The following is a 21,205-nucleotide window of genomic DNA, read 5'->3' as shown; positions in this document are numbered from 1 at the left end:
ATGTTTCACATGAATTAATAGTGTCAGACTCAGAACAGAAGCACAGGTGTTCTGTTCCCAGGTCTTTCTGCCATTAACCACCTGAACAGCTGGGAGACCTGGAATCATAAGCAGAACTGTCTCTCACTTGATTCATCCTAGATCCGTCCCTTTCCTCTCACCTTTCCCCTCCAATCCAACAGCAAGTCCTTGTTTTTACTCTGAAATAGAACTTAAATCTGGCCACATCTCACTATCCCCTTTGTTCTCCTCCTGGCGTACAACACCATCATCTCCAGCCCCAATTCGACCAGAGCCTCTGAACTTTTCTCCCTGCGTCCTCTCCTGCCCCATGAGTCCATTCTCTTCAAAACAGCTGTGGTGTTCTTCTCAAAACGTAAGTTCTATCATTCCCCTGATTGAAATTCCACAGTAGAGTTTTAGAGATAAATTATTCACAATGGTGAATAATGTTCCACACGATTTGGTCTCCGCGTGTTGTTCCATCTACATTTGGTTATATTCTGCCCCTTGACCACATCCCCAGAAACGTGTGTGTTTCTAAGATGCTAGATTTCTGTCTACCCCAAGGCCTTTGTACTTGCTTTATCCTTTATTCAGAATTCCCTTTCCTCTGTTTTCAAATGACTGGCTTCTTCTCATTATTGAGCTTTCTCAAAGGTCATCTCTTTGGAGGGGCTTCCTTGACCATTCCATCACTTTCCACTTAATTACCCTGGTTTTTTAAATAGCACTTGTCAGAATCTGAAATTACTTTATTTATATTTGTATTGCATGCCTCTCACTGTAAGAATATACACTCCTGACATCAATGTATGTTTCTCCTTTCCAAAAAGTACATATACAAAATAGGTGATCAATAAATACATTTTGATTGAAGAAACAAAAGAATTAAATCTATGGTTATTTCTATATGGTACAATAAAAATATATTATTCAAACTTTTGACAGTGTCCTACATTGATGGCATTGAGCAAGGAAACACAGTGAATCACTCCATAAATGACAGTAGACATAGTCTACCCTACTAAGACATGTTATACGTTGGAGATGAGCTAGAAAAAAAAAAGCAGTAGAAAACTTTTCAAATTATGTTTTAATTTTAGCAGTGTACACCTCAGCTGTCTCATACTCTATGTTTGTTTATTCAAAAAATACTGTGTAGGTGTCTACAATGTGCCTAATACGGTTCTCGAAGCTTTAGACACATCAGTTAAAAAAAAAAAAGATAAAAATTTCTGCCATTGTAGAGCTTACAGGATTTCTGTGGTTGAGTAGTAGAGAGTAAGTTGGGAAGACAGAAGGCTCTAATCAGAGGATGGTGCACAAAATTGTGATTATGGAGTAGGTACAGTTATTGATCCAAGACATGGCTTTGCAGGCCAGTCTCTGTTACAATTACTCAACTATGCCATTGTGGTATGAATGCAGCCATAGACAACATATAATAAATGAGTGTGGCTGTGTTCCAATAAAACTTTATTAAAATAGGTGGCAAGCTGAATATTACTTGACCATAGTTGGCCAACCACTGGTCTGAGGTACAAGGCATAGGCCATGACCTTGGGTGTGAGTGGAGTGGAAACTAAGGTAGATTGGAGATCAAGGACATTGGAGGTCAAGGAACTGGACAACCAAGATTGAAAGGATGGAAGGTGGGAAGGATGATCTATATGTATAGTAAAATTGCCAGGTATTAAGGCAGCAGTAGTACCAGAGAGTGTGACCATGAGAGAGGAACTGACAACTCTGAGAAAAAGAGGAAAATGTCCTACAGATTGGCAGATGACAGCATGAAAGGGAAGTAGATGATATAATCTGATAACATGAGCTTCAAAGCTGAAGTTTTTTAGGGTTAAGGGAGATATAATGGTCTAAAAATGGCAACAGGATAAAGTTCCATTTTCTGGGACTGTGGTACTTCTTCTCCACATGTTCAAAATAACTTTTCACCAAACACAATAAACACATTTTAACTGTTTAAGAACAACTAGAGTAAAAAAAAAAAATTTCCAGCAATAAGTCCCCAGTACCAGGTGTCTTAGGAAGGTGGTTATGGCCCTGTGTTTTGAAGACTCTTCATATGCTGTGATGTGGCATCTTCGCAAGCACTAACCAGCTACTACCTGGAGGCACATTTTTAGTGCTCATTGGCAACAAGACCAGCTTTCATGTACACATTGAATATTTTTTATTGTGTCTTCATAGTAAAATGGGAACTTTAGAATAGTGACAGGCTTATTGATATTATCTACATTGTAATGGGCTAAAAGAAGTATCTCGGAGCCTAAAAAAAATCAAATTAATGATCACTAAAGTTTCAAAAGATCAGAACACGCAAGTAGATGCCTAAAAATGAAGATTCGAGGACTTGAAAAGCTAAGTCCTATAAAAGGGAACTGGAGGTTTTCAAAAACGACTAAAATGACACCAAAGAGAGATTAACCAGCAGGCAGAGAGCTGGCAAAGTGTGTTCATGAATTATACACCGTACCAGAAGTTCTAGCAAGAGAAAAGCATAGGATTAATAATTAACTAGCAGAGTAATAATGGGCTTGTATGTTCTGCTTTTTCTTAGTGAAAGAAATAGGCCTACTTACTCTTTCTGCTCATTGCTTGTCTCCTTGTACTTATGGAAAGGAAAGTTTATAAGCCAAATCCTTTTTATAACTGTGAATCATTTATTCCCAAAGCCTATTCAGGCTTCCTCTCATACTCCCATTTGGATCTTTCTGAAAATACTCCAAGGCTCCTGCTGGTGACTGGTACTACACAAAGAGCTGTGTTACCTTGCCACCAACATTTGAAGCCCTTCTCCACAGTATTTTACCTATCACCATTATTATCTTCATCTCCAATCAGAGTTTGTGGAAAAAGTGCACATTTAGCACTGCCCTTTGTACTAAATAATGTGCTGTTTGTGCTCCAGAGTTTAAAGTCCAGGAAAGATAAACTGATGCCTTTTCCCACCTCTCAGTTCCAGCACTGAGCACTTTCCTGAAGCACAAAACGGGACTCCTTTAAATCTTTATGGGATAAATAAATCAAGACATGTGCAGGACACACTGAAAGTAAAACAGAGATTTTACATTAAGGAAGGAGCATTAATACATTTACATCATGTGCTAGTAAGATCACGGAAAAGTTCGGGAAATGCAGAGTTTTCCTGCGGCAAAGTATGAAAAACGAACAAACAAACAAACAAGCAAACAAAAAACCAGGGGTAAATATTCCCAAGAGGAGAGGGAGGAGATAATAAGATCTCTCACTTTTCATAGAGAAGGAAACTAAAGGTTTAGTGTTTACAGTACAGTCATGCAACACGTAACAACATTTTGATCAATGATGGATCACATGTATGACGGCGGTTTCATAAGATTATAATATCATATTTTACCATACTATTTCTGTGTTTAGATGTGTTCAGATTCACAAATACTTACCACTGTGCTCTAATTGCCAACAGTATTCAGTACAGTCACATGCTGTACAGATTCGTTGCCTAGGAGTGATAGGCTACCCATATAGCCTAGGTGTGTAGTAGGCTAGACCATATAGGGTTGTGTAAGTATACTCCACGATGTTTGCACAATGGCAAAATCACCTAATGACACATTTCTCTGGACATGTCTCCATCATTAAGCCACACGTGACTGCACATCTGTTTTCTATCATCACTTTTCTTTTTAAAATGAGCTGTAATATTTATTTATGATTTCATTGTGGAAAGATTTGCAAAGCACAAAAGGGTAAGAGGAATATTAGAAATCCAGTAATTCAACCACTCAAAGCTAAGACTGTTAATATTATTTAGTGTATTTCCTTATGATTTTTTGGCAAACATATATAATAGAGATTAGTATAATAAACTCCCCTGTATCCATCTTCTAGCATCAATAATTTTCAACTCATAGCCAAAACTTGTTTCATCTCTACTCTCATTCACATCTTTTTTCCTTCTTGTTGTATAATTTTGAAGCAATCGCAAATATCATATTATAATAAACATCGAATATTTTATCACATATCCCTAAGATTGTCATGCATTTTAATGTATTATGTTTATATGGCATGTACAAAATCTCATATACTTATTTTCATCTATTTCTGATTTCAAAAGAAAGTTATTTTTAATTGAAAATTTAAAAAATTTTTTTTCGTGGTTTTTTTAACCTCTTGTTACTATCATTACTGGCACCCAAAAAATGACTTGGGAAGGCAAGATAACCACTTTGGAGATCCAATGCTTAAGCTATTGTCTCTCTCTCTGAGCACCTCTCCTGAAATGAGATAATGCATATTAAGGGCTTTGTACAGTGCCTGCACAAGTAGGAGCTACTCAATTTGATAAGATTAATACTGTCAAAAATACCTAACCCTTATTCAGGACCTACAAGTCAGCATTGTACTAAGCACTTTACATGTAGTATTGCAGGTCAGTGTCCCAGCACCTCTGCAAGTGAATAATGATATTATTCCCATTTCATAGAGGAGGACATTGAGGCTGGAAAGTTTAAGTCATCTATCTAAAATCACAGAGATAGTAGATGGCTGACATGGTATTTTAATACTATCTTGTCTAACTCCAGAGCCCATGCTCTTAACCTTGATGCAAATTTTATACAATACAAGTATTCTATAAGGAACCTAATGAATTACACAGAATCACAGAATTGATAGATTGTCATGATATTATCTAATACAGGCCATACCTCTATCCAAAATTTATCAGAAATACTCAATTTGGAGTGAAATTAGGGTGAATACATTAGGACACTCAACTACTAACTAATCAAATTCTCCTTGTAGCTGGGTCAAGGTATATTTTTGTCTTATTTTATTCCTTGAAGACATCTGTAAATTGTATCACAGTATATCTTACTATAGTAACCTTAACAAAGTCCAACCCAAATTTTTACTGTATCAGTAAATTTTCTTTGATATATGATCAACATCAATTTGAACAGTCTCTATGAAAGCATTTTCAGGAGAAAGTTCTAAATTCTGACCTCTCTTTTTCTCTCAGTCTCTGTAATATCATACAGATTTGTTCCAAGCACCGTCAGAGGAACCTCCATGAATTTTCTGACACTGTTCAATGGATTTGGCTGTTTCACAGGTGCACTGCTGGTGGAGTTGGTGTATCTCATCTCAGAAGATAAAAATAGGTTCGTGGCATGCTTATATACATTGAGTTGATGACTAGGGAACGGGGAGACCAAACCTTAAGAGAGGGGCTTTGCCAGTGCAGTCTTTTTTTTTTAATTGATCCACTTTTGCAATTAAGATAGAATTAAGATAGGAAATACACTCTTGCTGTATTCATTAATTTCTGGGTATTGTTTTTCTTTTGATAGGAGGAGGTAATTACAGAATGTCATGCTGTCCTTAGTGTATTTTAAAACAAATTGGTCATTATATTCTTCTTAGATCTTTCAATGAGGCCATATGCAGTAATGCCTCACAGCTGGCATAGACAGTCCTCAGAAAAAGTAAGACCTGTGTAAATATAGGGGATAGGGTACCTGAATGATCTTTTTTTTTTTCGTCATGATTTGCCACAATTCTTGTCTATGCAATCCAAGAGAAATTGTGAATTGAATAATAAATATTTTAAAATTTTCCCAGTAGAGATTTTGGTCAGGAGAAACAACTAATCTGAAAAATTCAAATATTACTTGAAATATTAAAGTACCTACTAAAGCAAATATTAGATTAAAGCAAATTTTAAATAACCACTCTTTGGTTGCACGTGTTGGTAAAAACAACAGCCAGACAGGATGACAAAATTTAAATCCGGACTTTTGAAATTTTGTTCTAAAATGTTGATATATATTTAATTTAATTTCAATGCACTTTTGCTCATTTTATGGAAATGATCACAAGTGTGTTCTCTACTTTCAAAAATACTTATTGTTGTGCACTGAAAATGATGTAAAGAAAGTGTTAGTTTCTATTCTCTTATAACAGACAAATTTAATGTACCTGCTTTCAAACTATGGAAAAAAATCAACTTCTATGAATGAGACACTCCTTTTAATACTAAACCTCCACTCAAAAAATATTTATCAAGGACCCATTCTGTTCCAGGCACCATATTTGGCACTGGTGATACCAAGGCAAGCAAAATAAACACTTGCAAGCCCTCAGGAAATTTCCAGGGGTACAAGGAAGCAATGAAATTAAAAGTGAAAAAGCCAATGATAGATACAGTAGCAGAGTTCTTGGGAAGAAACCTACTAATCCTTAACTGATGACTGACAAGGCCAAACTCTGCCCTTTCCTTAGTTATCTGAGAAAATTAAGCTGAAGTGTGTGTTGAATATTTACTATGTACTAGGCCATGTGCTACATGGAATTGTGTGAGATATGGTTCAGTTCTCAAAGAACTCAAATTCAAACTGCGATAGCTAACTGTGTGAACGGCAGCAAGTTGCTGACTTCTCTAGTGCTCAGATTCTTCGTACATAAGCTAGAGACAAAGCACTGGCATTAAGGTTTTGTAAGATAACCTTGAAAAGTCTTACCTATACTCACACCTGAAACATTTTCAGTGTTGAACGTGTTTCCTTTCTTTGCACTACTCAGTGAAGATATTTCCAAAAATTTACTAAAATAAAATTTCTAGAATCAAATCACATTTGACATATACATGAAGAACTGCAAAGTCAAATATTACTACCAGTTTATCTTTTATATAAATCTAAATGTTTCATATGCATGCTTAAGCAACTTACCCAGAGTTAGACCAAACAACCTTGGCTAAGTTCTCCCCAAGACTATCCTCACTTTATTTTTTTTATCTATTTTTTTTGAGAAAGAGTCTCACTCTGTCACCCAGGCTGGAATGCAGTGGCATGATCTCGGCCCACTGCAACCTCCGCCCCCACGTTCAAGCAATTCTCCTGTCTCAGCCTCCCAAGTAGCTGGGACTACAGGCGCACACCACCATACCCAGCTAATTTTTGTATTTTTAGTAGAGATGAGATTTCACCATATTAGCCAGGATGGTCTCGATCTCTTGACCTCGTGATCCGCCTGCCTCAGACTCCCAAAGTGCTGGGATTACAGGCATGAGCCACTGCACCCGGCCAAGACTACCCTCACTGTAGATACGAGCCACAAGTTTGGAGATTCCTAGGGCTGTCATCACCTCTGACAAGCTGCCTATAAATGTGGGGATCCCCACAGACTCCCTCAGGTATGATAATTTGCTAGAATAATTCACAGAACTTAGAAAAGTACAATACTTATAATTACTGTTTATTATGGTAAAAGAATACAAATCAGAATGAGCTAAAGGGAGAGGCACATGGAACAAGGTCTGGGAGGGTTCCAAAAGTGGAGCTTCTTTCATCCCCAGGTATGTGCTAACCACATCAATATAAGAATAATGCCAACCAGGTGAGCTCACCTGAGCTTCAGTGCCCAGTGTTTCTATTGAGACTTTATCACATAGGCATCATTGATTGAATCATTGTGAGCTCAATCTCCATCCTCCTTCTGCTCCCCAGAAGTTGGGCTGGTATATGCGGCTGAAAGCTCGAAGTCTGATCATGTGGTTGGTCTTCCTGGCTGCCCACTCTCCATTCCGGGTCATCTGATTAGCATAAATTATCTATGGGCCCCTCTCCATTCTGAGTTGCCTCATTAGCATAAACTATCAGGTGGGGACTGAGGGTCCCACCATGAATAACAGACATTCCAACCACTCAAGAAGTTGAAAGGATTTAGATTACCTCCCAGGAATCAGTCCAGGCAAATTTTTTAATCACACACTATTCTTACAAAAGCATTTCACTGAAAATCTAAATTTTTATTGGGAATCTACATAGTATAGCAGGAACTTTTGCCTGCATTATTGCGTTTATTAAAACAACCTTATATTATTATTCTAATTTTTTTTAATGTAACGATTAAGGCAGAAAAAATAAAGTCAAGTTCTCTAGTCATCACAACTGGTAGCTGACAGAGATCTAATCCTCTTAGCATTCTGAAACCAGTTCCAATATTGATTTCAATACACCAAGCAACTTGTAGAAATCCCCAGATGTAAGGGTTTTTAAAGACATTTGTTACTTTTGCAATATAACCTCTTTGGATAGAGGTCTGTATAATACTGATAATATTCTAGATACAGTACAAAGGTAGAGAAACAAAAGTTTATGTAATTCTGGCACAATTTGGTGTGCATCAAAGGAAATTTACCAAGGACACATGGTGAGGACATCTTAGCAAGATGGGTTGTGGGGTGCGGCACTTTCTAAACTGTGCTCAAGAGAACACCATTTAAATTACCACTAATCAATTTAAGCTACATTTTCTTTTAAGTGTATTCTTTCCAGTTTATAATAATACTGTGTTATATCAAATTATAATCCCAATAAATTACAATCATAGAGTTGAATGTTGCCTTAGATCTCAACTAGTCTAACATTGTACAAAAAATACAAGATATAGTAGCATAATCTAGTGCCCAGAAAAATTCTCTACTTCGAGATATAACCTGAGTGTGCCCATCTATTGATCACTATGTTCTACAGAGTAAGTCCGATTCTCCATTCACATAGCAGCTCTTCAAACATTTGATAAATACTTACAGAAATAATATGGTATAGTGGTTAAGAGAATAGGTTCTGGAGTCAGACCACCTGAATTTGAATCCAGGTAGTCTAGCTATGTGTTCTCAGTTTCTATTTCAGTAATGATAATAAATAATTCATTATGTTGTTCTGAAGATTAAGCAATTAATATGCATAGTAAGTGTTCAATAAAGATGGCAGTCATGACCCCTTCTATTTTATAGACAAACCACTCCAGTCTTTTCATATTGCATGATTCCTTGATTTTTCTCTATCAAGGCCCCTCCAGCCATTAAACAAACAGCAACTTGTCAGTATCTTTCTTAAAATATGACTTCCAAAATCAAACACAATATGGGTACAACCAGGGTACAAAATGGGTACAATCAGGATAAGTATGTTACTTTTATCAATCTGGACTCTCTCTCTCTGAATGCCCACAGAGATTTTGTTGACTTTCTCACAGTTAAATCCTGCTTATGGTCAATTAAAATTTGAAACATTTTTTAATTTTCAGGAGTTGCTTTCAGCTCAGTTCTACTCATCACAGTTCTTTTTTCTAATTAGATGCAGCACTTTATTTTTAACTTTAATAAATGTCAACCCATCATCCTAAGTAATAGACATTTTTGAAAATTGATTCTGTGTCATCCAGGGAATTACTAATCTTTACTTCTTTACTTGCTTTGTGTCATCTGCAAATTTGGTAAGCAAGTTCCTAGACTTCTTCCAGGTAATTGATAAAATTTTTGAATTGGACATGACCAAAAAAGAGTCTTACAGAAAATTCCTAGACCTCATTGCAAGTTAATGACAATCCATTAATCCTCTCCTTTTGAATATAATCAGTTCCCAATTCACCTAATTACTATCATTCAGCCCACATACTTCTCCATCATTCACTAAATGACATCACAGGAGACTTTTCATATGTTTTTCTGGAAATAGGATAAGTCTCTGTGACAATCCCTTTAGCCATCAGAATAGTATTCCTCAATGAAAGAAACGAGGTTCATTTAGATGATTTGGTTAGAGTAATCCTATACTGGTATAATAAATAAAGTCCCTAAAAGAGAGTGACCATAAGCATGGCTTTGGGTAGGTCAGTATCCCTCTAAAACTGGTTTTTCTTAATAAAAAACAGAAATTGTACTTCACTTTTCTCAGACAGGATGAGAGAATAAAACCAAATAAGATATTCGAAAATTTTCTATGCCAGAGATTATTTTTAAATATAAAATTGCCATACGTTATAATGGTTCATTTGGCCAAAAACAAGATCAGTCCACTCAAACAATCAGAAAAATTTTTTTGACATAAGTGACCATAATGAAACAAACACTATAATTATACATTTAGGCACCCTACATCCTTCAGCATTTCATTTAGTATATAGGATATTTTCAACCTTTAAGGATTCATGTCAGCTGAGCATGTGTGCATGTGTGTGTGTGAGAATGTTAGTATACCCGATTGGAAAAGAAGATCAGCTATCACAGTCTTCCAGTCTCCAAGCTGCATTAGTCATTTTTAGCACCATAATGGAGAATGGTGTGAATGCGGTAAATTCAAAAGATTTCTCAAAACTTGACTGTGCAGACAGATAACTGTTAGAGTGACATTTTCAGTACAAGTGAGAAAACTGATCCTTCTGGGATCTCTAACTCTGAGTGCTTTAAAGGAGAAGATACAAGACTAAACTCATCCTCCTACACTAATCATTTCAGGAATAGTTTATCTAAAAGTAGCAATGCTAATATAAGGGAATGAAGAAGTCAGTCAGACTGCTTATTTCAACTCTATCCCATTAGCAGCAAGATCAATTTCCTCACACTAACGAATTCGAACTTAAACCTTTTCATAAAAATAACAAAACAGAATTCAGTAAAAAATGACATGTTAGTTATAGACATGCAGGCGATTAAAAGATCCGAAGCAAAATATTTAAGAAAAAAAAGGGATAACTGGGCAGAATCAAGAGGTCAAATGGTATATCTTCTTGTCCCTACAAGTTCCTTCTCCTCAAAATTCGGGAAAGGGGCAAAGAATGTAGCTGTTTGATTTCCATCAAGATTATTTTAAATTAAAAATGAGATCTCCTAAAAGACTCATTTAAATATCTATGATTATTGAGGCCACTGACAGTTATGTCAGCATGAATCACTGAGTCACTCTTGAAACAAGAATTTGCAGTTGCAGTAAATTTGAAGAAAATATTTATGCATCTGGAAAAGTATTCCAACTGCATTTCATGGGCTCATGCCTATTATCTAAGAGATATGCTTCTTCAAATTCAGATCTATGCCTCGGGTCCAACTTCATATGGGATTTGGGCTTACAGATTTTTAGATTCAGAGGGGAAAATAAGTGGCCTACTGCCGTAATTCACCCTTAGCCAGGCCCATACTCTACTTGTCAACTGGTTTAGTGCCTTTGTTCCTGCGGCTAAGTCAGCAGGGCCCCAGAAACTCCCATAGGCAAACCCTGCTCATGGTCCTCAGTCAGAATTAGATGCAAAGCCTCCCTCATACAATGGTTTTATGTATTTCAGATACAATTTATTCTATATCATTAACCTTTTACTCCACAGTTAATGCTGCACAGAGGACTTTGAGTTTATAACAGCATCAAGAAAGAGCCAGCTTCAGACTGCGGAAAGCAACAGTCCATTGCTATTGGCTCACGAGAGATAGAAAAGGCAGATATTTGAGTCAGATGAACCTGAATTCAAACTCAACTCAGCTCTCAATGAGCTCCTAAATCTTGAGCTCATTACTTAACCATACTGAGTCCCAGTTTCTCCTTCTCTAAAATGGAGTCTGTTTCTCTTTCTAGTCTTCACTAGTAACTTATCTTTCAAGCTTTTATGAGGACTAGAAGAAATAGATAAAAATCACCAGCTAAATGTAGGTGCACAAAAAATAATGATTTTGCTGTTATCTTAATTTGAGTGGGACCTCAGCATCTTCCAGGTTGACTAGATGTATTATAGATATGATGTTTCGGTATGGCACTTAATTCTCCAGAAAAGAATAGATTCCATATTTGCAGAGTTCAGTTGTCCTGTTCAGCTTCAATTCCAGGTGGAGATTAGGAGAAGATGAAATTAGAAAGTGCTCTGAGATTCTTCTTGGCCTCATGGACCCATGTAATTAATGAAGCCTCCTATGCATGGCAAATTTATAAGTCTAGGTAGAGTTAGACACACATGCACATGCATACTAGGAGTACCTGGAAATGGTATTGAAGCTGAAACTAGAAAGATGAGTGCAATTTAGCTTGGTAAGCCTCGGAATGAGGTTTTTCTGGTAGACAGCACATATATCAAGGCCCACAAACAAAGAATTGGTAGGTGCATAAGAGGAACCCAGAGAAGGCCAGTAAGACGAAAATATTCAAAAAAGGAGGAAATGGCATGAAGTCACATTGGAGAGTTAGATAGGGGCAAAATCACGTGGGATCTTTGAATACAGGGATTTTACTTTTACTTGAATGTGATAAGAATGGTAACATTCAAAACACCAATGATCTACTGGTGTTTTGGGAAGATCATTATGGATCCAGTATGATTTTTGAGGGAAGAAAGAATAATTTGGGAGAAACAAGGAGGTAGAATTGAAGTAATCCAGGAAAGTCTGCAATAGTAATGAACTAGAGAGGAAGTAGGCAGATGGAGTGAAGTGAATGCATATAAGCTATATTTTAGATGTAGAATCAACATCTTAGCAATGGTTTTGAGAAAGTCAGGAGACAGTAGGATGCAAGAGGGAGGAGGTAGTGTCAGGAAAGCATTCCAGTTTCTGCCATGAGCTACTGGGTGGGCAAAGATTCCATTTACTAAATGGAAAAAGCTGGAAGAAGAATAGACTTTAAAAGTTGCCATCCATTTGCTTTTTAACACATTGTTCGACATACCTGTGAGACATCCAAATAGAAATATCTGGAGGCCAGAAAAAAAGGTCTTTCTTAGATATAACTATGAAACTCTATGGCACAAAAATAATGTTTGAAACTGTGGAAGTGAATGAAATTACGTAGTGTGAGTACTAAGAATGAGGAGAAAAAGGAGCCCCAACATTAGAGGTTGGATGGAAAGGAACTAGTTTGCCACAGAAAATACATAGCAGCCAGAAAGCTGGAAGGAGGGAATTATATATGTATATATACACACATATATGTGTGTATATGTATGTATATATGTATATGCATATATGTATATTCACTGAAGATAAGAAAGAAGATGGTTTCAAGCAGAGAACAGTAAATTGTGTCAAATGCTACTATAGAATCAAGTAGGATGGAGAATGGAAGGTATTCATAAAATTTAGCAACACTATGATCACTGATACCTTTAATAAGAGACATTTCAGTGGTGAAATGAAAACTAGATTGGATTAGGGTGATGAATGTCCAGTACATGAAAAAAAAAAAAAAGGCATCATGTTTAAAGAACTCTTTTGAAGAACATGAAACTGAAGATTTAAGAGATAGCATGATGGCTAGAAGGGGATGTGGGTGGAGTTGCCAGATTTAGCGAATAAAAATACAAGATATATAGTTAAATTTGAATTTCAGGTAAACAAATAACTTTTTGGTCTTTAAGAATGTCCTGTGCAATATTGAGGACATACCTCCTTATACTAAAAAATGCATACACCTTCTTATACGAAAAAATAATTCCTCATTCTAAAATTCAAATTTAAGTGGGAACCCTGTATTTAAAACCTTAGGTGTGGGTTCAAGATACCCTTTTATTATTTTATTTATTTTGGGGAGGTTTTTTAGAGATGGGATCTTGCCCTGTTATCCAGGGTGGAGTGCAGTGGCATGATCATAGCTCACTGCAGCCTTAAACTCCTGGGCCCAAAGGATCCTCCTGCCTCAGTCTCTGGAGTAGGACCATAGGCACACACCACTGAGTGGCTAATTTTTTTTTTCATTGTTTTAGAGATGTGGGTCTCACTATGTTGCCCAAGCTGGTCTCGGACTCCTTGCTTCAAAAGATCTTCCCACCTCAGTCTCCCCAGTAGATGGGAATATAGCAAAAGCCACCACACCTAATACTTCATTTCTGAGAGACATTTGAGTGTATTTTTGTGATAAGAATACCTGGTGTAAATGGAGAAGTTAAAAATGCAAGAGAAAGAACAGAGAATTGATGGAGCTAATGCCCTGAGGAAAGGAATGTTGGACTTGGTCAGGGACAACTCAGAGAGTGTGACTTCTTATTGGAAGGTGAATACTTCTTTCCTGAACTGAAACAGAAGACAGAAAGGAGAAGATAGGCACAGGTGCACACAGATGCATAGTTCTAACACTGGAAAGATCCTGGAGCCTTCCTTTGGCACACCCCATTTTTTTAATGAGGTATGCAGTGGGCCATCTGTGAGAGCAAAGGGAATAGGATGAGAATGGGGAGTTGGAAGAGCAAGGATTACAAACTTATTATGAAGGTATGAAAAGATGATTTAGAAGACAAGTGTTAAGATCGCTGGTGGTGGCTGGGCACAGTGGCTCATGCCTATAATCCCAGCACTTTGGGAGGCTGAGGTGGGCGGATCACCTGTTGGCCAGTTCGAGACCAGCCTGGCCAACACTGTGAAACCTGTCTCTACTAAAAATACAAAGATTAGCCAGGAGTGGTGGCATGCACCTGTAATCCCTGCTACTCGGGAAGATGAGAAAGAAGAATCGCTTGAACCCTGGAGGCGGAGGTTGCAGTGAGCCGAGATTGCACCACTGCACTCCAGCCTGGAGCCTAGGCAACAAAAGCAAAACTCCGTCTCAAAAAAAAAATATTGCTGGTGGTGTTGAAGGCCCCAGTTGATGTTGGTGATCATGAAGAGTGATCCCAAACTACCTAAAGCATGAATTTGCCCAGTGATATTCAGAAGCTCAATGCAGGCATAAAGATGTCTGATAGATTTCTAAATAGCCTAAAGAGCACAAGACACAGGATGAAAGGCACAAACTCTACTCTTAAAGTTTATTTTCCTCCAAATATGCAAAAGATAAGAAAGACTTTCTTCTAAAATTATGAAATTATTATATCTACACTATTAGTAGAGTTGCAAATGAAGAACAGACTATACAAATAAGCAGGTTCTGGGCAAAAATCAGTTTTGTTATATCCATAAAATTATTTAAATTCAACATTTTACTATTTTAAATAACCCCACTTATAGACTGATTTATTAATTCAGTCACAAATACACATTGGTTTCCTACTATGTGCAAGCACTGCTAGATGCTGAATTAATAATGTCAAGTCTGATGTTTAATTAATAAGAAGAACCTTATAGAAATATTTGACACTCAAATTAATATCAAATATATTCATTTGACTAATGCTATTACAATTACAGTTCATAGCTAATGGCATTATCGGGCTATTATCACAAAGCATTACCTCTCTTCTAAAACTCATTTCCATGATAATTCATTGAAATCATCATGAGAACACACTATCTTGATGGGTTTTTACCTCCCAATGCTCTTCAAGAGAATGAACTCACCCTTATAAGAAAGCTAGTTATGCCAAATACCACCCATGCCTGTTCTCTCTGCAGTTCAGGTGAACAATGCCTAGCAATTTCCCTACAATTTTGAAAGACACAGTGTTCCTTCCTGGAAACAGCAACCTGACTTCATTTTTATCCACAATTCCCAAGATCTGGAAATGCAAATTAAAGTCGTGATGCAGGCACTATTATCTAGAGCAAAGTATTGAGCATGTGCAGATCTGAGGCCCAATCTCAGTTCATCCAGTCACTCAACAAATATTTATTCTGTCCCCTTTCCATGACTTTAGGCAAACAGTTCAGCTGCTCTGTGCCTTTGTTTCTTGTTTATAAATTGAGGGTAATAAAAATTTGAGTCCTTATTAGATAAATATGAAAAACTGGTAGAAAAGTCAAAGTTAGAATACAGTGGTTAGGTATTATTTCCTTCAGGTATCATGAAAATTAATGTGTTTTAAAAATTAACTCAGGTAGGAGAGCTATGAATCTCAAATGAAGCATTTAAATCAGGTCACTGAAAGGAGGAAGGAAAGAAATTAACATTTATTAAGTGTCAGTTATATGCAGACCTTGCTATATGCATTTCACGAAGATATTATTTCATTACATCTTCACAACAATTCTTTGGAGGTAGATATTTGTAGCCCCATCATATATAAGAGGAAAATAAGGTCAGAGAGTTGCATAAGTTGTCCAAATCACATAGCAATGGTGGATTCCTGATTCCAAAGCTCTTTTTACTACACTAGTTTTATTTCCTGTGGTACAGAAGCACATCCACCCTGGAGACAGACTGTTACATCTTTTTAATTGCACCCTTTTTCGCTCCCAAGCAAAAAGTACATAGTGAAGTAGAAGGCGTGCCTCAGATAAAGCAGAGTATAAAATCCATTTCAGTTTTGTCTCGACAATTTTGGACTTTTGCTAGAACATCAGCACTACAAAATAACTTAAAAAAATCTAATGAAGTCTGAGGGAAATAATTGCTCACTGTCTCCAACTATCTTTTCAAGAGATTCCAAAAGGCACATTTTAAGACTTTCATAATTCCATTACATTCAGAATAAAACAGTAGTTTGTAAAGAGGGGAAATATTGCATCTTTCTCCAAAGAGAGATAACAGAAATCTGCCTTGAATCAAAAGCAATATGCTATAGCACTTAATGTCACATATGCTTGAAGTATCTGGTAAACCTCTGATTTTGGTGGGAGATGGAGTGACATATTGCTGAAGTGAGGAAAGGTGCATATATATGTGTATATATGTGTGTATATATATGTGTGTATATGTGTGTGTGTGTATATATATATATTTATATATGCACCTTTCCCTTCTTATGGAATATTTAGGTTATTTCTAATTTTTCATGCTATAAATATTACTAAGGTAAGCATCCTTTTCTGTAATCATTAAGTACATAACTTATTCCCTCCTTAGACTAGAATCCTGGAAATGGGATTATTCCTTCAATGAGGATAAATATTTTAAAGACTATTGAGAATTAAAGCAAAATTGACTTCTAAAAGACTGCATCAATTATGTGCCATTGTGAAATGATAATACTTGCCTCAAGATATTTTCAGCCCTTAGCATAATATTTTGATCTTTGTCTATTTGATTGGAAAAAATTATATTCCATTGCTACTTTAATTTGCATTTTTAGAGTGTAAAACTGAAATGTTTAATGTTTATAGAACATTTTTATCTTTTCTCTTTTATGATGTGCTTAGTCATATTCTTGGCCTATTTTTCTTTTGGTCTTTTTTTGTCAGTTTATATATGCTCATGATACTATAAGAATATTGTGATTTATGTCATATTTATTGCTAGTATTTTCCCAGTTTTAACTCAGCATTTTATTTCATAAATTTATTTTATACAAGTTTTGCTGCTATATGTAATCAAATCTCTCCATCTTTTTCATTATGATTAATTTCATTGCATTTATCTATGGTTGTAGAGTTTTAATGGTTTCACATTTTGGATTAATTTTATTATTCATGTGGATTTCATTTTGGCTTTATTAAAGAAAATACTTATTTGCTTCAAACAACCAACATTCACAACAGTATTTAATATACGTTGTGAAAAGTTGGTTAAACTTTAAATATTTCACAACCATACAGTAAGTGAAATGAAACTAATCAGTTTTACATATTTTAACATATTTTTAGATGATCTTGGGACTGTTTCAGGGCTTTCTGTCCTGTTCCATTCAGCTGCCTCTTTATTTTAGCTTAGTATCACTCTCCTTTTAATTATTATAATTTTATGATATATAGTTTATATCAGTTATTACTCATACTTATCTTTTTGGTTATCTTTTATTTATGAAAACCATATTCTCCATGGCTTATACTTCTAGATGAATTTCACATTTTTACTATTTTTTCTCCAATTTTTTTTTTTTTTTGAGATAGTATCTTGCTCTGTTGCCTAGGTTGGAGTGCTGCAACCTCTGCCTCCCCGGTTCAAGCAATTCTCGCGCCTCAGCCTCCCAACTAGCTGGGATTACAGGCTTCTGCCACCATGCCAGGCTAATTTTTGTATTTTTTAGTAGAGACAGGGTTTCACCATGCCAGCCAGGCTAGTCTCGAACTCCTGACCTCAAGTGATCAGCTCACTTTGGCTTCCCAAGTGATGGGATTACCGGCGTGAGCTATTGCACCCGGACCCCAATCCTATTTTTATTTTAATAAAATGAGTAAAACTTGTAAGTTAATTTTAGAAAAACTAAAGTTTTTGCAACAGGTAGTGGTCCAAGTATATAACATACTTTTTAAATTTAATATTTCAAAATTGAGTTCAGTAAGGCTTTTTCTTCATATATATCCTGATCATTTCTTGTTGAAAGTATCATAGACATTTTATACATTTTTCCTTTTTGCTATTTGAACTGAATCATTTTCCCTCATTACAACTCACTGAGGTGATCATTGTTATACAGGGAGATTATTACTGTTTATTAATGTGTATGTCTTCATCTGCATCCAATTTCATAAACTTAGTAAATTTATAAGAGTATTTCAGTTGACCCTTTTACTTATTCAGCAAAATTAATCTTCAAGTACATGTAATTTTTATCCTTATTTCCAATATTTACTCCTATGCTTTGCATCTTTCTCAGGACCCAGAGCTTACAGGGCAATGGTAATACCAGAAGACAGTCACATTATATCTTGCTCATGATCTTAATGAGGATATCTTATTTTTTTATTAAGTATATTTGTAGGATAATAAAGGTGATCTTAAAGAATATTCCTTCTCATACAAAAACTTTATTCTTGTTTTCTAAGAGGTAAACAAATCAGTTTAAATTGTATCAAATGTTTCTTAAGTAGCTATTAAGATCACCTTATGATATTTCTTAATCATAAGAAACTGGACCTATCAGTAGGGTGCATTTAATTAATAAATTTTTCAATATTAAATCATCTTTATATATGTGCAATAAACAATACTTGTTGGCAATTATGATTCTTTTGCTATGTTCTGGAAAGATCCAGAGAAAAGATCTATTTTTTTCTGTGAAAATTTAAAAATGCCTAATCTCTCTCTTTTTTTCTTAAATTGCATATTATTTTTAATTGACAAATAGTAATTGTATATATCTATGGGGTACAATGTAATGTTTCAATACCTGCATACATTGCGGAATGATCAAATCAGTCTAATTAGCATATCCACCACCTCACATAATTATCATTTCTTAGTGGTGAAAACATTTAAAATCTACTCTTTTAGCAATTTTGATATATACAATGCATTATTATTGACTATAGTCACCATGCTGTATAATAGATCCCCAGAACTAATTCCTCCTGTCTAACTCAAACTTCGTACCTGTTGGCCAATATTTCCCCTTCCCCTACCCACTCCCCTTCCCCACTTCAGCCTTTGGTAATACCACCATTACTCTCTGCTTCTGTGAGTTTGACTTTTCTACATTCCACATATAAGTGAGATGATATGGTATTCGTCTTTCTGTGTCTTGCTCATTTCACTTAGCATAATGTACTCTAGGTTCATCCATATTGTCACAAATGACAGAATTTTCTTCTTTTTTAAGGCTGAATATTCCATTGTGTATATATACCACTTTTTAAAATGCATTAATCCATTGATGGGCACTCCAGTTGTGTTCATATCTTAGCTATTGTGAACAGTACTGCAACAAACTGAGAGTATCCTAAAATTTACAAACGTTTCTTTGATATACTGATTTCAACTCCTTTGGATATATATCCAGTAGTAGCATTGCTGGATCATGTGGTAATGCTATGGTAATGCTATTTTTAGTTTACTGAGGTACCGCCATACTGCTTTCCATAATAGATGTACTAATTTGCATTCTCACCAATAGTGTACTAAGGTTTCGTTTTCTCCACATCCTCATCAACACTTATCTTTCATCTTTTTTGTAACATTCTAACTGGTGTGACGTGATATCTCATTGTGGTTTTAATGTGCATTTCCCTGATGATCAGTGATATTGAACAGTTTTTTATATACCTGTTGCCCATTTGTATGTCTTCTAGGAAATGTCTATTCAGGTCATTTGCCCAATTTTTGATTAGCTATTTGGGTTTTTTCTTACTGAGTATCTTGAATTCCTTACATGTTTTGGATATTAGGCCCTTACTTGATATATAATTTGCAAATATCTTTCCCAATCTGTGGGTTATCTCTTCACTCTGTTATTTCCTTTGCTGTGCAGAAATATTTTAGTCTGACACATTCTCATTTGTCTATTTTTCCTTTTATTGTCAATGCTTCTGTTGTCATATTCCAGAAATCATTACCTAGACCAATGTCAGAAGTTTTACAGTTCTAGTAGTTTTACAGTTTCATGTCTTGCATTGAGGCCTTTAATCTATTTTGAGTTTATTTGTTCGTATCTGGTATAAGCGTCCAATTTCATTCTTCTGCATGTAGATATACAGTTTTCCCAGCACCATTTAATGAAGAGACTGTACTTTCTCCTTTGTTTGTGTTTCAGTCCGTTTTCATATTGCTATAAACAGCTGCCCAAGACTGGATAATTTATAAAGGAAAGAGGTTTAATTGACTCACAGTTCAGCATGGCTGGGGAGGCCTCAGGAAGCTTACAATTGTGGTGAAGGGTGAAGGGGAAGCAAGGCACCTTCTTCAAAGGCAGCAGGAAGGAGAATACTGAGTGAAGGGGGAAGAACCCCTTATTAAACCATCAGATCTCCTGAGAACTCACTCACTATCATGAGAACAGCATGGGGGAAACCACCCCCATGATTCAACTACCTCCACCTGCTCTCTCCCTTGACACATGGGGATTGTGGGGATTACAATTCAAGATGAGATTTGGATGGGGACACAAAGCCTAAACATATCAGCTTGTTCTTGGCACCTCTGTCAAAAATCAGTTGTCTGTAAATGCACAGATTTCTGGACTCTACTCTGGTCCATTTGTCTATGTGTCTGTTTTTATGCCATGCTATTTTGATACTATAGCTTTGTAGTATATTTTGAAGTCAGGTAGTGTGATGCCTCCATCTTTGTTTTTTGCTCAAGATTACTTTGTCTATTTGTGGTGCTTTGTGGTTCCATATAAATTTTAGGATTGTTTTTTCTATTTCTGTGAAAAGTGTCATTGGAATTTTGGTAGGGATCTTAATGTCTCTTTTTAAAAAGTAATTCTTCGTAAGTTTTTCCTACCATTATTGGTCATTAAGTATTTCCATTTCTTCTTGGTTCAACTTTGGCAATTAATGTTTACCTAAGTACTCATCTCATTTCCGTAAGAGTTTTGACTGTAAAATAGCATACGCATAACTAAACATTGTTATCTCCTCTGTATCTCTTGTTATATATTCTGATTGGATTTGCCAGTTTTCTTTATTTTGTCATATTTTCTCCAATGAATCATCTCTTTGAACTATTAAATCTAAAAATGTTTAATACATTGATTTCCTGTTCTCATCTCTATTTCCTTACTCCTACTTTCCTTAGATTTGTTTTATGCATTTCCTAATTTTTTGTCTTGCATGTTTATCTGATTTATTTTAATTCTGACTTTAAAAATGAAAACTTTTGTGCCTTTAAATGTGCTTCTGGGTAGAGTTTAT

The 21,205-nt window shown here is 35.8% G+C and overlaps 1 protein-coding gene across 1 annotated transcript in view; it reads left to right on the top strand.

Annotated features, from left to right (window-relative positions):
* The window catches only part of SLC15A5 (solute carrier family 15 member 5), an 89,054-nt gene that overhangs the window by 56,529 nt on the left and 11,320 nt on the right, over nt 1-21,205 (top strand). Inside the window, exon 7 of the mRNA XM_032158990.1 lies at nt 5,027-5,156. Within this exon, the coding sequence (XP_032014881.1) occupies nt 5,027-5,156 (130 nt within the window). The remainder of the gene's footprint in view (nt 1-5,026; nt 5,157-21,205) is intronic.

This window comes from Hylobates moloch, unplaced genomic scaffold, assembly GCF_009828535.3.
Source record: "Hylobates moloch isolate HMO894 unplaced genomic scaffold, HMol_V3 SCAFFOLD_8, whole genome shotgun sequence".
Classification (NCBI taxonomy): Eukaryota; Metazoa; Chordata; class Mammalia; order Primates; family Hylobatidae; genus Hylobates; species Hylobates moloch.
This window is presented reverse-complemented; position numbering and strand designations above follow the sequence as displayed.